Source organism: Monodelphis domestica, chromosome 4, assembly GCF_027887165.1.
Source record: "Monodelphis domestica isolate mMonDom1 chromosome 4, mMonDom1.pri, whole genome shotgun sequence".
Taxonomy (NCBI): domain Eukaryota; kingdom Metazoa; phylum Chordata; class Mammalia; order Didelphimorphia; family Didelphidae; genus Monodelphis; species Monodelphis domestica.
This window is the reverse complement of record NC_077230.1, coordinates 90,562,087-90,573,731: the sequence shown is the minus strand read 5'-3', so window position 1 is coordinate 90,573,731 and position 11,645 is coordinate 90,562,087. Positions and strand designations below refer to the sequence as shown.

Genomic DNA, 11,645 nt, shown 5'->3' with positions numbered 1-11,645 from the left:
ACTCTATCTACCATGCCACCTACCTGCCCCATATCCATTTTTATAGATGTTGAAATTTAACAGCATCACCTTCATCACTAAAGGTGGGTGAGTGGGACCAGCTGCTGTGGATACTGAAAATAGCCTTTGCTCTTAAAGTCACACCTGCCCAATCACATTGCAGAGTAGAAGAGATATTTATTTGGCTTGGGGATATGGGATATTTGGGTGCAAGCAGGTTATGGTCCAAGGGCACAATTTCCAGAGCACAAAGGTCCCTAGCTATGCCTCTCAGATAGAAAGATGGATTTAAGGAATAAGGGAGAAGATTTTCTCTTTTATCCTTTTTTAAAATCTAAGATTTAGAGTTTATCAAAGAAGAAGCTAAGGTCTAAAATGCTCCAGATGTTATATGCTCTTGTCTTTTTCCTTAAGCACCTACAGGCCAATTAGAAGAGATGACTTCAATGTTCTTCTACCAGTAGCAAAGGGAACTAAATCCAACCTAGTCCAATTTCATCATTTGAAAGAGGAGCCTCACCCTTCTCCCTCCAAAGCTTTGAAATTAGTCTCTATTCCATTAATGTACTCACTTCTGACATCTATGCAAATAATCTTCCCCTCCAATTTTCTGAGTATTATAAATCTTAAAAAAAAAAAACAACTCTTACTTTCTGTCTTGAAACAATACTAAGCATCTAAGTAAGAATAATCAACACTAGGTAAGAGTGACATAGGCTAGGCAATGGGGGTTAAGTGATTTGCCCAGGCTCACACAGCCAGGAAGTGTTTGAGGCTAGAGTTGAACTCAAGACCTCCCATCTCCCTTTCTATCCACTGCCCTTTGGTATGATCAATCTTTGGCAATACTGCCTCACATTGACATGTCATTTTAAGATTAATGAAGTCTTTTTTCTATACCACAATCATGTGAAGCAGGTAATACATGTATTATTATCCCTACTTTATAGATGATTGAAACAGGTTTAGTGAGAGGGATAGAATGATTTGCCCTAAAACACAAAGCTAGTAGGTATCTAGGGTTGGACTTAAACTCAGCTCTCCAAGGCAAGCATTCTTTCCATTTCGCATTCATAATCTGTTAAGCAGCTGGGTCAACACTACCCACTAACTCACAATGGGTTCTTCTTTGTTAATTCTGTAGCCTATCATACCATAAAGTGTTCATGTGAATTAAGCTGGCTCACGTTAGTTGAAAGGGGTTGGGGTAAGGATGTTTATTAATTTCCAAGGAATGTGGAAGAAAGTGCTGGTGTCTTTACATGGGACAGGCAGAGGGATTTGGTTCCTGATCAAAACTTATCAATCACACCTGGTTAAAAGGAAATTTGACCCAACGTTGTATTTTAAACCTGACATATATGAGGGGCTCTAAGTTTGTAAGGAAAAAAAAATCCTTGAGGAGTTTTCATTCAAAGTATCAGTGAATAACAGATCTGGAAATAGAATCTAGGACTTGGAAGACCCATTCCAGTGTTTCTTCTGTATCATTACAGTGTTCATACAGCTGTGTTTCTGGGTCTGGGCCTAGAGTAAACTCTCAATTATCCACAAGGGATTGCTAGGAGTTTATAGATTATCTATGGCAAGTGTTTAATTCCAGGCTGGCTTTTTACTTCTTCTCCACTCTGCCAAGTACATTCCTTAACCACCTCTTCTTGCCATCAACTAAAATATGCTCGGGGAATGTGAACTCGTTTTAATAACAGCCTGAGTCAATCATCATTAGGAATGGCAATATTTTTTTAAGGCCACAGTGCATTCCAGGATCATAACTTTTGCATTATCCATTTCTCTGGTTTCCTAACCTCTTTACAGTATATTAATAAACCAGAATATTAGAGCTAGTACCATGGTGTTCTCTCCAGCACAAGGATTTGTATCTTTGTGTCATGGACTCTTTATCTGTTTTAAATGTATAACATTATATTGAAATGCAGTGATCACAATTTTTTTTTAAACCCTGACCTTCTGTCTTAGAGTCAGTATGATGTATTGGTTCCAGGGTCACTCAACTAATAAGTGTCTAAGGTCAGTTTTGAACCCAGGTCTCTGGTCTCTAGGCCTGGCTCTCACTCCACATGAGCCTCTGTGATCACAATATTTTTATTTTTTTATTTTTTTATTTTTTTTTAAGTGTTCATTGAGGAACTTTGTATGGAAATTGAAGTTATGGATCATGAACAAAAGGAAATAATCTCAAACTACAACTCTGCCATGACTCAGTATATGTCGCCTAGCGATATTCCATTTTCAAAGAGCCATAATGGAAGTGATGAATGAGACACAGTGACTGCAAAAGCAAATGTTGACAGCAGTAATAGAAACTACAGATTTTTGTTGGCTTGTAGTACTTGCCCAGAGTTAGAAAATGAAGAAAAGTCTGGGGTCAGATTTGAACCTAGGACCTCTGGTCTTGAGGCCCAGCTCTCTGTCCGCTGAGCCACTCAGCTGCGCTCCAACTTCCTTTTACTGAACTACTCAAGGGTTTGCAACTTTCCCAGGGTTGGTTGGTTTCGTTTTTTGGTAGCTAGGAGCCTGACTACATGGCTTCAAGGCTAAATGGCCACAGGTGCCCAGGCTATTTGGCTTGCTGGAGGCTTCATTCATTAGGACACTCAAAAAGGCTGCTGATCTCAACCATGGACTTCAGGAGAAGCCTGAGCTTCACAAAGCTTCCTTTGACAAAGGGCACTCCATCAACAAGTGCCTTCTTCTTCTGGGACAAGCACAATGGAGAAGCTGGGGAAATGGCTAATTGGTGCAAGTCCCAGATCACAATATTTTTAAAAACCAAATTCATAGACCCCAGGTTAAAAAGACTTGAACTAGTCTAACCTCCCCATTTTACATGAAGTTGAGAATTTTTTTGAACCCCTAAATTAGTCTAATATCTGTAAGCCCTGCTACAGTGTTCCCTTAAGCAAGGGAAGCTAGATCCCCATACCTTGCTGGGCTCATACTTGTCCCCAGGCTGGTGGTAGTCAAACCCTGGACTGCCATTGGAGGTAGATATCTTCAGGGGCGGCAGTGATGGGTTCCAGCTGGAGCCCTTTGGGGGCTTTTCAGCCCCCACAGGGACAGCAGAATAGGGCCTGGGGCTGGCCTGAGGCACTCTGGGAGGCTGGGTCCTCATGACGGCTGTGCTCCTCTCTTTCCGCTGATACTCAATTGGTGACTGTAGTGCTGTAGAAGAAAAGCCAGTTACCAATTTCTGATCTTCATTGAGTCAACTTGTATCCTCTCCCCCTTCCAGTATATAAGTGATTGTTAATGTGGGTGATAAAGATGGAGACGTAAGCCCCTGCCCTTAAGGGGTTAACAATTGATCGAGGGAGAGAAGATAACCTTAAGGATCTTTGTCAGCAAGGGCCAGCAGTGGAGTTTAAATATTGGTGCCTAGAGGTGCAGCCTTTTAGAACGTAAAATAATTTTTTTTGCCTTTCTTACACATACCAACCAAAGTCTCTGGACTGCGATGTGGAAAATAAGTGACTAGAGAAGTAAAAAGGACAAAAAAAAGAGTCTGATTTTCTCCTCACCCAGAATCAGGCAATTGTAAATGATTGAAATCCCCAGGTCCCACCACAGGGGAGGAAAAAGGGGAGACAACCCTATGGAGAGGGCTACTGGCCGAAAGGCTGACTAAAACACCAGCTTCCTTTTTCCTCTTGCACCAGAGGATGCAGTTGAAACAAATTGGTAACTAGAGGCAGGAAGCAGGAAAAGGGGGCAGGAAGATGTTCTCCAAAGACTGGAGAAACTGGCCCCAGTCCCAGTGAACTGCTGGCATGCTGATGCTCCCAACTTTGCTATTTTATGACTTCTGGCTTAGGGGGTCAGAGGAGAGAGGGAATGAGTCACCACGAAAGACCTTGTCAGTAGTACCAGCTCTGAATACTAAATGTGATTGGAAGAAAATGGTACAAGTCAAATTCCATTATAGCAAACTCCAAAAGCCTGTCCAAATGGCTTGGTTGTTACTGCAATGCCATTCTCTTGTAATGTCATTTGAAGTAAGTGGGTCACCAGCAGAGTCTTGGAAACCTTTTGGCATAACACATGTATATAATTTGTTAAAGTCCTTTACAGTAAATGATAGTTATGGTGGCAGGATTGTGAACCTCACCCTGGAGGGATAGGTTGGTTCTGGACTGTCTTCAAATAAAGAACATTACATTGGGACTATACTACTTATCTTCTTGGATGTAGAGCAGGAATGGAACTGGTCCTTGCCAACAAGGAAAAATAAACAACCAAACAGAAAACCACCCAACACCAAGCCTTGACAGCATGTATAAGGAATAAAGAAATGTATTTATGTAAATGTTTATCATAGTTCGTAAAGATCCATTATAATTGGGGAAGGCCAGTCAGAATTATTAAAAAGTCTGAATTATATAATATTGAAATTTGACTTTTATTCAATTTTCGAATCTATATAGTAAAAAGAACTAAGGGGCTTCCAGGTGGTTCAAAAGATAGAGCACCAGGCCTAGAGTCTGGAGGATTTAGGTTCAGTTCTGGTCTGAGACACTTCATAGCTGTGTGACCCTGGGCCAGTCATTTCCCCCTAACTGCCAAGTCCCTATTGCTTTTCTGCCATGGAACTGATACTAGGACAGAAGGTAAGGGTTCTTAAAAAGTCATATGCTTTTAGAAAAAACAATTCCTAAAGGTAACCATTAAAAATCTACATAATAATAAAAATAAAATTGCTAGCCTTTATATAGGATTTACCATGTGTAACTTCATCTTATTTGATCCTCACGATAATTGTGAGAGGTAGGTGTTATAATTATCGCATTTTATAGATGAGCATACTGAAGTAGATAGAGGGTCATCTAGCTAATAAGTAGCCGAGTCTGGATTTGAACTCAGATCTTCCTGACTCTGAGCCCAGCATGCCATCCACTGCTCTACCTAGCTACATTCAGAGTGACACATATTCTCATGAACAGTCACTTTTTAGGGTGGGTCCTGTATTTGCTTATCAGAAAATAGCATTTCTAGCACAGTTCCCTCATTTTATGGGTGAGTAAGCTGAGAAGCCGGTAAGTGATGAGAGTTGCCCAGAGTCAAGCTGTCTGAAGCATTTTGCATTGCTTTATTTATCTTCAGGGATCTCTAGTGTTACTAGGAAGGCTAGTGTGTATGAGAAAGAGCTCCAATGTCCTGCTTTTCAAATCTACTTAGAGAAAATGTCAGCAACTCATAGGCTATATAATCTTTTCTAGCATATGAAAAAGAAAAGCAAACCCAATCCCAAACCACATGAGTAGGAATCAGAAAACCTAAATTTTACTCTTGACATTGTATTGAGTAGCTGGGGCCTATGGTGAGTTTTTTTTTTTTTTGGTTGAATGAGAAGATTGGATGAGAGCATCCCTAGGGTCCTTTCCAAGTATCCTGAAAATGTTCTGCTGCATCAGAAGGAGAGTAATATGACTCAGGGGATTTATATTACATTTTTTCTAGAGAGTTCCATAAAATAATGAGTTAGAGGTAGAAGGGGACCCATAGATCACTGAGTCCAGCATCATCATTTGACAGAAGAGGAACTGAACAGAGTGAAAGGAAATATAGCTAATTAGTTACATGACCAAGGAGAGCATTTCTAATTTTTGTTCCAAAGATCTCTACTATAGTATATTTTCTTTGTTTTGTTAGGTGAAGAAAGCTTTGAGGGGGTGTGTATGTGTATGTATGTGAGAGAGACAGACATGGAGAAGGAGAAGGAGAGGGAAAAAGGAAAGAGGGTGAGAGAGAGACAGAGAGAGAGAGAGGGAGAAAGAGACACCAATTATCAGTATACCTATCTGACGGGAACAGAGAAAGAGCCATTGTTTATGGAAAGAACACTAGATTTGGAGACTGAAGACCTGAAATCAAGTCTTGCTTTTATCATTTATTCATTGTCTGGAATTAGACAAGCTCAAGGTCTTTACTGCCTTATCTGCAAAATAGATTCTTGTATTCCCTACCTCACAGAACTGTTGTGAGTATCAAAAAAGATCATGTAAAGGTCAGCTGAGCACCTGGAAGGCATGATTCCCTAACACCATTTCCAAGTGGACTCCTCCACTCCAGAAGATCCCTTAATCTCACTGCCTACATTCTTATCTCCTGAGAGAAGTGAGGGAATAGGCAGGTGGTGAGAGACCAATTAGCTGATCATTCAGGCATCAGAAGAATCTTTCTTAAAAAATAATTAGTTTTCTGTTAACTCAACTATTCTACCATGCTAGCTGTTAAAAATGGAGATCAACCCTAAGTACCTAAACTCCGAAAGGATATGAAGGCCAGGACCATCATTAAGTCTATGTCCCAGAAAACATTTTGTGAAACATACTTCCTCCTTCATGGGAGAAATGGGATGGACACTATTGGAAAGGGTGTATTAGTTTATATATTGCCAGAGTCTTCTATGCCAGACATTTTGCTTAGCTGTATTGTTTGTTTGTTTTACTTTATTTGTTTGGTTACAAGAAAGGGTGGTGATGAATGGGAAACAACTGTGATAAAAAGACTAAAAGGTGTCAACAAAACATACTTAAAAAAATATTAGACCCCAGAATATGCCATATTCTGCAGACACCCAGTCTGGAGGAGGCTGACAGCTCTGAGTTTCCTCTGAAATGAGGAAGGGGCATACATACCATTTAAGAAATCTCGCTGTGTATCCAAGACTTGGTTGATATCCTGCACCCAGGCTTGTTGAATATCTGCATTGGCAGCCTGTAGAACAACCCTTTCTGATGTTTCCCGGCTCATAAGGGCAAACTTACAGGGGTCATTGTCCACATTCTCCTCCAGGACAAGGTAGTTCATCTAGAACAGATCAAGGTCATTTTTTTACATTGAGTAATGTTTTCAAAAAGTTTTTGGTGACATTGATTGTATTTATCAGATCAGAATTCATGCCTTTTGGTTCTGGAAGTAGAGGTTATGGGGTGGGAAAAGTCACAAATATACTATGAATCTTTATTGTGTAATTCTATACTTTTTTACTTATATTAATCCGAGTCTCAATTTGATTTTGGAATATTCTAGGGATTAGTACTCACCATAAGTCACCCGGTCTCACAAGCAATACTAGTCTCTGCCTTTTCTGCCTTCATCCCCACTCCATGACCCCAAACTTTGAAATCAAAATTTGGTGCAACTAATTGGAACTGTGCCACAAAAAAACTATTAAACTGTTAATATCCTTTGACCCAGGGACACTGCTATTAGGTCTATATCTCAAAAAGATTAACAAAAGGAGAAAAACCCCATTAAGTACAAAAATATTTATAGCAGTTCTTTCTGTGGTGGCAAAGAATTAGAAAAGGGGGGGGGGTTGTCCATCAATTGGGGAATGGTTGAACAAGTTGTATTATAAGACTATGATGGAATAGTAGTGTGCTATAAGAAATGATGAAGAAGATAGTTTCAGAAAAACCTTGGAAGAGACAGCTAAGAGGCTCAGTGTATAGAGAGCCAGGTCTGGGGATAGAAGGTTCTGGGTTAAAATGTGAACTCAGATAATTCCTGCCTGTGTGATCCTGGGCAAATCACTTAACCTCCACTGCCCTACCCCTTGCTCTACCCATTGTTGTTCTTCTGCCTTGGAATTGATACCTAGTATTAATTCTAAAATGGAAGGTGAGAGTTTTAAAAATAAAGAAAAGAAAACCTGGGAAGGCTTTTATCATTTGATACAAAGTGAAATAAGAAGAAACCGAAGAACAATTTATATAACAATATTGCAAAGACAACTTTAAAAGACTTGGGAATTTTGTTCAACACAACAACCAACTATAATTCTGGAAGACTCATGCAGAAGCATGCTACCCACTTCAGATAGAGAAGTCAAGGGACTCAGACTTCAGACAGAAGTATTGTTTTTTTTTTTTCAGGTATTGTTAATATGGGAATTTGTTTTTCTTGTATACATATATGTGTACATAAAACATTTATAATAGGCTATGTTTTTTCTTTTTTTTTTAATGTGGGAAGGAAAGGTGAGAGAGAGAGAATTCAGAACTGAAAATAAAATAAAACTGAATTGAAAAATTCAATGCAACTGGTAGCATACTAAATCTAGCCTTTGGCACTTATTCTGCAGAAGACATATACACATTCAGAGATTGGCTATGTTAGGCTCTTTCTGTCTGCATACCTTCTAAAGAGACACATGATTGTCCAAATTTATATCAGGGAAGGTTGTGAGGGAGAAAAATGAACACTCATATATATATATATATATGTGTATATATATATATATATATATATATATATATATATACACATGATATGATGTGTATATATGAGATAAGCTCCAGAATCTAGAGAAAGTCAAATCCTGAGATAAAGGGTTTTCAACATTATTAATCCATTTCTCTGTAATCATATACACAGAGCCAAGCTTTGTTCAGAAAGTAATATACATCTAGGGGCAGTGAGGTGGCTGGGTGGATAGAATAACAGCCCTGGAGACAGAAGATCTTAGGGTCAAATGTGACCTCAGACACTGCCTAACTGTATGACCCTGGGCAAGTCACTTAACCCCAACTGCCTTCTGCCTTGGAACAGATACCATGTATTGATTCTAAGATAGAAGGCAAGGGTTTAAAAAAGCAAACAAACAAGCAATGTATATTCATAAGTTTAAGCAATGAATAGTCTCTAGCTCATTATAATAGATCTCATGGACTGAGAAGAACAGTGGGTAGGAGAAAGCAGTGAGATAGAGTGGAAATAGATCATCATACTGGAGTCAATGGGTGTGTGTGTGAAGTGTTTATTAAGCATCTATTATATGCCAGGCACTTTACAAATATCCCGTTTGATTCTCACAGCAGACCTGGGAGGTATATTATTATCCCTATTTTATAGCTGAGGAAACTGAGGCAGGCAGAGGTTAAGTGATTAGGCCAAGTTCTCATACCCAGGAAGTGTCTAAGGCTCAGTTAGAATTCAGGTCATTCTGACCCTAGCCCCAGTGCTGTGCCCACTGAACCACCTAGCTGCCCTGTTCTATTTCTCCCCAAAAGCTTCAGTTTGGGAGGGGGGAATTTGCCAAACACTTGCCAACCCTATGTGAGAAACAATATTCATTTCTCCTTCTCAGTCCCAGTCCTGCAGAATTCTTCCTCACCTTGATGCTTCTTTTGAACATGTAGCCTGGGGTGAGCGATCCCTTCCGCAGAAGCTCGCTGAAGATGACAATCTGTTCAAACAGGAATACACGCCTCTCCTTGGTCCGGGACTGCATGCCAGCATCCTGCTCAATAACGTAGAAGGTGTCCTGCTGGAGCAGCTTTCCCTGGGCTGTCAGGGTGCCCTTTGGAGAGGAGAAAGAAAGATCAAGGGAGAATGAGAGGACATAGAAGGAGCCTTTAGCAGACACTGGAACTGGCCACAGCAGAAATCAGGTGGCTCTGATAAGAATATACACTGTTGTATATTTGGGCATTTTCAATCCAACAGCCATTCTACAAAATATTAAGTACCCATATAGTAGGAATATTGTATAAACTACATCTTGTATATTTCCCAGTATTAACAGTATGGGACCTGCCCTCATGGAACTTAGAGTCTAGTAGATGGCACATAGAAAAATAGCCAATTATAAAGAATGCACAGAAACAACTAGGTGGCACAGTATATAATATTAATATATATGTATCCTATTTACATATTATTGTCCCCATGAGAGTATGAGCTACCTAACAGCAGGGACTGTCTGGTGCCTTTCACTTTATCCCTGGCATGCAGTGGGTCCTTATTAAAAATTTGTTCATTAAATTTCCGTATTCCTATTTTTAAACTTCCTACTCTCCTCAATTAGCAGGTTTCTGTTTATGGCACCAAGACTGAAGGAACCCTATAATTCTCTGGGAACCTTCATTTTAAAATGGAGAAAAAAAACCCTTCCAATCAAAGAACCTTCCCTAAATAATGATTTCATGTAGTGGGTGCATGAACCTTTTTGCTCCATGGGTCAGATTATGCCAAGGAAGTCTTTGTATTCCCCAAACCCACACTCACTGCTCCAGTCATTCTTCCTTGGGGCTCCTGAGAAATCCCTGTATTATGCTGCAACCCAAGCATTCTGCTGCCAAGGTCAGCACTCCAAAGGGCTTATCTCCAGCCTAGTAGCAAGTTAATATTAAGTCCATGGCCAGCTAGACAGAAATGTTTTATAAGTTATAATTACGTAAGATCCTGACCCAAAGGTTACATCAACAAAAGCTCCAAGGGAATCATAAACTCAAGAAACAGGGGGATTATTGAGCCTAATTTCTCCCAGGGAATTAGAAAAATGGGCAAAAACATCTATTGGCTACTCCAGTAGCCAATTAGAAGGGCACCATGGGATAGTAGATCAACTTGGAGTCAAATGTGGTCTCAGTTCTTACTAGCCGCATGGCCTTAGGCAAGACACTTAAAATCTCTATGCCTTAGTTTCCTCATCCATAAAAGGAGGGGATTGAATTTTGTGACTTCTAAATTCCCTTCAAGGTCTAGTTCTATGATCCTATCAATGAAGGCAATGCAAAGCAGTTTATCCAGGGGGTGATGGAAAAAAAAAATCAGGATTTTAGATATAGACTTGAAAGGGACCTTACAGGCCATGGAGTCTAGTACCTTATTTTCTAGATAAGGAAACTGAGATCCTGGTGGGTTAAGTGAATGGCCAGTGTCATAATGCTGGGTATTCAGGATCAGAACCAGGATTTAAATCTAGGTTCCCTGTCCCCAAATTGAGTATGCCTTCCATGGCACCATACTGTCTCCTGTGACACCTGATTTGAAAAATAAATTTAAAGAGTTTTAGGTGTAGCCTTGAGGGGTAGAGGTGTGTACACACACACACAAACACAAATGCACATGCTCTCCAATTCCTATGACAGCTAACATGACTTAAGTGGTGCAAACTAAATAGCCACTCACACTGCCCTATCTCTTCCCAGAGGCCTATGTCCAACAAAGAACCACAATATTTTGGGCCAGAATGACCTCCCAAAGGTGGGAGGGGTAGTCTTTATTTCTTCTCAAGATTGTTCAAAAATCTCAAATTCAAAAATGCTTCTAGGTTGTAGAAGAGGGAAAGTATTATGGGAGGCAAAGAGGGGAGAGCAAGAGAGAAGAGTTTAGTCTTCTTTATTCTAGATAATAACCAATGAATATTAATCTTGAACCCTAGCTATCTCTGGGCATTTTTGTCTGATAGCATTACTTTTGTCTGGACTCCAGTTCCATTATGGAGGAGAAGAGGAACCTGACTCCACATAAACACAAAATAATCCTTCATTTCTATAGTGCTTTAAGACTTATCAACAGCTTTACACATCAGAGCCTTTGCTGGTAGGCTGAGCAAGTAGAAGGGAATGAGGTAACTAGGTGGATAGAGAGCCAAGCCTGGAGTCAGGAGGTACAGGTTCAAATTTGACCTCAGACACATCCTAGCTGTGGAACCTTGGGCAAGTCACTTAACCCCAATTTTCTAACTCTTACTTCTCTTTTCTTGAAATTGATACTTAGTAAGGGTTAAAAAAAAAAAGAATGGCACTTCATTCACAAAGAAAAATAAAAAAAAAAAACATGGAAAAATACTTGAAGTAAACATGTGAGAGAAAGAACTGATGTTCTAAATC

The 11,645-nt window shown here is 39.8% G+C and overlaps 1 protein-coding gene across 8 annotated transcripts in view; it reads right to left on the bottom strand.

Moving 5' to 3' along the window:
- Positions 1–11,645, bottom strand: part of KALRN (kalirin RhoGEF kinase) — a 1,009,634-nt gene that overhangs the window by 72,124 nt on the left and 925,865 nt on the right. For all 8 annotated transcript variants that reach the window (XM_056793558.1, XM_056793560.1, XM_056793559.1 and 5 more), the window contains 3 exons: positions 9,143–9,328; positions 6,660–6,831; positions 2,948–3,186 (listed from right to left, as the gene is read on the bottom strand). In XM_056793558.1, coding sequence (XP_056649536.1) covers positions 2,948–3,186; positions 6,660–6,831; positions 9,143–9,328 — 597 coding nt within the window. The remainder of the gene's footprint in view (positions 1–2,947; positions 3,187–6,659; positions 6,832–9,142; positions 9,329–11,645) is intronic.